This window comes from Hibiscus syriacus, unplaced genomic scaffold (assembly GCF_006381635.1).
Source record: "Hibiscus syriacus cultivar Baekdansim isolate YM2019G1 unplaced genomic scaffold, ASM638163v2 tig00110956_pilon, whole genome shotgun sequence".
Classification (NCBI taxonomy): Eukaryota; Viridiplantae; Streptophyta; class Magnoliopsida; order Malvales; family Malvaceae; genus Hibiscus; species Hibiscus syriacus.
Genome location: NW_024062932.1, coordinates 1,376,802 through 1,380,748, shown reverse-complemented (window position 1 = coordinate 1,380,748; position 3,947 = coordinate 1,376,802). Strand labels below are relative to the sequence as shown.

Below are 3,947 nucleotides of genomic sequence, written 5' to 3'. Positions count from 1 at the left end.
ACTGATGGAATGTCTTGTATTGGGTTCCAGTGTAGATTGTTTGCTGATAGAATATTTAGTTTTGTTTGCTTCTCATAGTATTTTTTTTAATCTCAATGTTGTAATAATTTTAGCATTATATCTGCTTTTAAATTGTTTACTTTGGAATTTGACTGCGACACGTAGGTCCCTGACAATGCCTACCCACAATGTCATACAATAATGTTGCATGCTTGGTTTTGGATGCATTTTTCATGGATGGTGTCTTTCGTTTCATATTCATGGGCTTTCCTTCTTCTCAGAAGGTAAAACTGTAAATAGATTCAATGTTAATGACGTGAGAAATTATTAATATTCATAACATATATATATATATATATATATAATAACTACCAACATATAATATATTGTTATATACATAATATAATATATAGAATTGTCTGTTTGGTACGACAATTTCGAGCCGTGCCTAACATTTGGTAGGAGTCATATCTCATATATATGGAAAACATGAGAGTAGGGCATTTTGAAGAAATGAGCATTATACGATCGAGATGTGTAAGAATGTGGGAGTGAATAGCAAATCCCAGCATCTTCCTTACATCACTATCTAGCTAAAAATCTCTATCAAAAGCAGGAGCAAACTCTACGTACATATAGACGTAGACGCATACAGGTAATTAACAGGTCAGGATAAAATGAAATATATATATATATATATATTTTAATATCAGTTGATTATATATAAAGAGTATTGAATTTCTTGTTACAACTTACAAGTTTGTGATAAAATATTACAGCATACGTCTTCATAAATTCCTTGTTGGCTTTGGCTTCCAAATTAATTCCACGAGCGTCAGCAGCTGTCTCTCTCAGGGCCTACATTTCTATTTTTCTACCACACATTATTATAGAAATCATCGTGAGCTAACTGACTCTATGTATGTCACTTTTGTGTGTTTGCCAAAACACAGAGTCAAAGCAACTGCCAATGCCAAAATGAAGAGCCAGTCCCCCTTTATTTGAGATGAGGTTATTTAACTCTTAAAACATAAAGTGAACAAAATTTCGTTGAGATCTTTATATTTTCAACTCTTTTATTTTCTCTTGTTGAAGCTGCCACAACCTTTCTTTTTATATCGGCTGCAATGGCCAACGGCATCCAACTAAAAGAAGACCGGGATGAAGACAAATCGGCAAACGGCCCAAACTGGTTTTTTCCAATCATAGCCAATAGGCACCGGACAAAATTTACAGTTTACGTGGCCAACGCAACCATTACCATTTCCAAAAGTAGATTATAGATAGGAGCATTGAATATCACAAGCGAGAAGTAAACATCATTTCCATGTCAAACATCATCGAGAAGTAAACATCATTTCCATGTCAAACATCATCAAATTAGTTGAACAACAGATGGCGTGCAAAACTCTTATTAATCAAAGTAATCAGCTCAATCGATATAAGCAGTATGAAAATTTACAAAGCTGGCTAGCTTTACATGCATATGTCTATTAATGTATAAAATAAATAGCTTCTTATTGCCCCCTATGATCTAAGTGAGTTGTAGAACTTTCGGGTACGAGCATAAAGGACTAAGGCGAGGAAGGTCCCGATGAAACAAAGTGTTCCCCATAAAACGAAGGTCTTCCTATAGCATTCCATGCCAAAGCATTTTCCATCAGCATTTCCTTCCCTGCGATAAACAATGGCCGCTAGGTAACCGAAGAGGAAGGATCCAATTGGGATGTTGGTCACCACAACGTTATGGTTGACGCCGAAATATTTCGTCCCAAATAGCTCGGTCGTTAAAGATACGGATATGGAAGTAATTGCTCCGCTGCAAACTCCTATGATGGCGGTGCTGATGTACAACCATAGCTCGCTCCTATCGTTGACGAGTAGTAAGAAAAAAGCTCCTCCTGTTGGTGCCATTAATGCCACCACAAATGCAGTTCTTGATATCATGTATTTGCTCCTGAAATATCAAATTTTAATTAATATGAATACTTCAAGGCATGATCATCAACTTTCAACTGATTCTCTTTTGTTTGCTTTTTAAAACCTATAAAAAGAACCCCGTATTGCCTTTAATGTAATGTGATCATAAACTATGCGATGTTTGACTGTACTGAAGATAAAAGGAAGTTATTAATTGGTCTTACCTTGAGAAAACGTAATCGACGATAGATGGTACTAGACGTCCGAAGAAACCGAAGGAAGAAGATAATGAAACGAGAGCAGAAGCCGAGCATCCGCGAGATTCGGCTATTTGTCCCAAGTTGTTTAAGAACACCAAGCCAAGTGTAACGCCGAAAAGATAAACAAAGAAATACAACCAAAAGTTCAATCTCCTTAACATCACCTTCACATCGATCTCCTCCATCACACTGGTTAACTGATTTGTTTTATCATCTTCGATACTACTTTCGGTTAGCTCTCCGCTAATTTCTACAGTAAAAGAACTGATGCCTTCTCTAATCTCTTTCACCCCACTCTCCATATTGTCCAAGGATGCAATATCAATCTCCTCTATGTAAACCTTTTCCTCTCGTTTTAATCTGTTCAATATTCTGGCTGGTAAAAGTTGTTTTAGTCCTAGACCTATGGGAATTAGAAGTGGGACTAATAGCAACGCTGCCATACCAACTGCATTAGTTAAAGGTGATAACATGGTTGATGTTGATCCAAAACTGCCCACGACAGCAAAGGCTCCTGTGGCTGTTGTTATGACAAGAATCGATATGAATGCAGCCTTGGCCCTCTTTGTTTTAACAACATTAATAACTCTAGCTACTGGCGCAGATAGGACACTAATGGTGAAAGGTAAGACAGAGCTGAGAATAAGATAGCCTCTAGCTCTCTGCATGGCTGAAGAAGGGAAGACAACTTCCACAATATCTGTGTAGATTTTTGCACTTAATCCCTGATAGCTACCGGTCAAACCTATGGCGAGTTGACGGTCGAGGGGAAAGTTTTTGATAGTAACGATGTAGCAAACAGTATTGATCCAACAAATGCTATGTCCTGCCAGAACAGTGAGGAAGAAAATGGCACCGTATGACAAGTTGGAGACACGGCTTATTAGGAAGAGATATTGCACTCCGTAACCGATCAACCCGAGAGAGGAACCAATGATGAGGACGAGCCACATGGGCAAGTAGTTGGCCGCTATGCCTGATAGCCATCCGAACAGCTTACCGGCATCAGAGGCAAAGGCAAGGTTATTGAGCTGGATTTGTGAGATGGAAAGGAGATGCTTCAGTTGGGATGAGTAAGCTGGGAAATTGGTGTTGGTTCCATTAATGGATTGAAGCCAAATAATAGCAACTAGGCTAAGCATTTGAAGAAAAGTTCTCGCCATGGCCAAACCCAAAGGCAAAGGGAGATTTAGAGATGAACTAAATAAGTGGCTTGGGTTTCTCTGTGTTGCAATACTAATGGCGTATTTAAAGGGGGGAGATGGAATCAGTGTATTGGCAGTGGAGAATGACACAAGACGTGGCTTTTTCGACAAGAATTAATTAATGAATTCCGATATTATTTGTCTTACTAATTTTATATAAATTAAAGGAGGATGAAATGAAAGGCAGTAAAAGTTGGAAGGTGATGTAAAATTATAAATACGAGTTTCATGGTGACATCATTCATGCATGGGGGATGAGATTTGCGGACCACAATTAATGTGCAGAGGCCACATGGTTAATTTGAAACCATCGAAAATCACAAATACTGGTTTGTTCGGGCCCACATTTTCAGAAGGAGATCTTTCTAGATAACCTCGAGTAATTAAACAATTAATGACAGGTTTGAACTTGTGGTTAAACAAACGGGAGAGGAGAGCCTTGGCGGCAATTGATAACAGCAAACAGCAGGGGCGATGAATTATTTCATTATCAGCTTTAGCTTTAGCTTCGCTAGATGTTTTATTTGAAAAATGAGGGCCTCAAAGATGTGACTTGAGAGAG

General features: G+C 38.2%; 1 protein-coding gene across 1 annotated transcript; it reads right to left on the bottom strand.

Annotated features, from left to right (window-relative positions):
* Positions 1-1,414: 1,414 nt before the first annotated feature.
* On the bottom strand, positions 1,415-3,380 carry LOC120148272 (protein NUCLEAR FUSION DEFECTIVE 4-like). The gene is made up of 2 exons (XM_039161434.1): positions 2,145-3,380; positions 1,415-1,957 (listed from the first exon to the last, which is right to left on the bottom strand). Exons 1-2 carry the CDS (start codon positions 3,341-3,343, stop codon positions 1,528-1,530), a joined length of 1,629 nt encoding a protein of 542 aa, XP_039017365.1. The 5' UTR covers positions 3,344-3,380; the 3' UTR covers positions 1,415-1,527.
* Positions 3,381-3,947: the final 567 nt, after the last annotated feature.

Bases quoted from the DNA above. Each gene is read 5' to 3' on its own strand.
- LOC120148272 (XM_039161434.1), bottom strand. From the start codon at position 3,343: ATGGCGAGAACTTTTCTTCAAATGCTTAGCCTAGTTGCTATTATTTGG. The intron at 1,958-2,144 runs GTAAGACCAATT...TTGATATTTCAG, and splicing joins GTCGATTACGTTTTCTCAAG to GAGCAAATACATGATATCAA.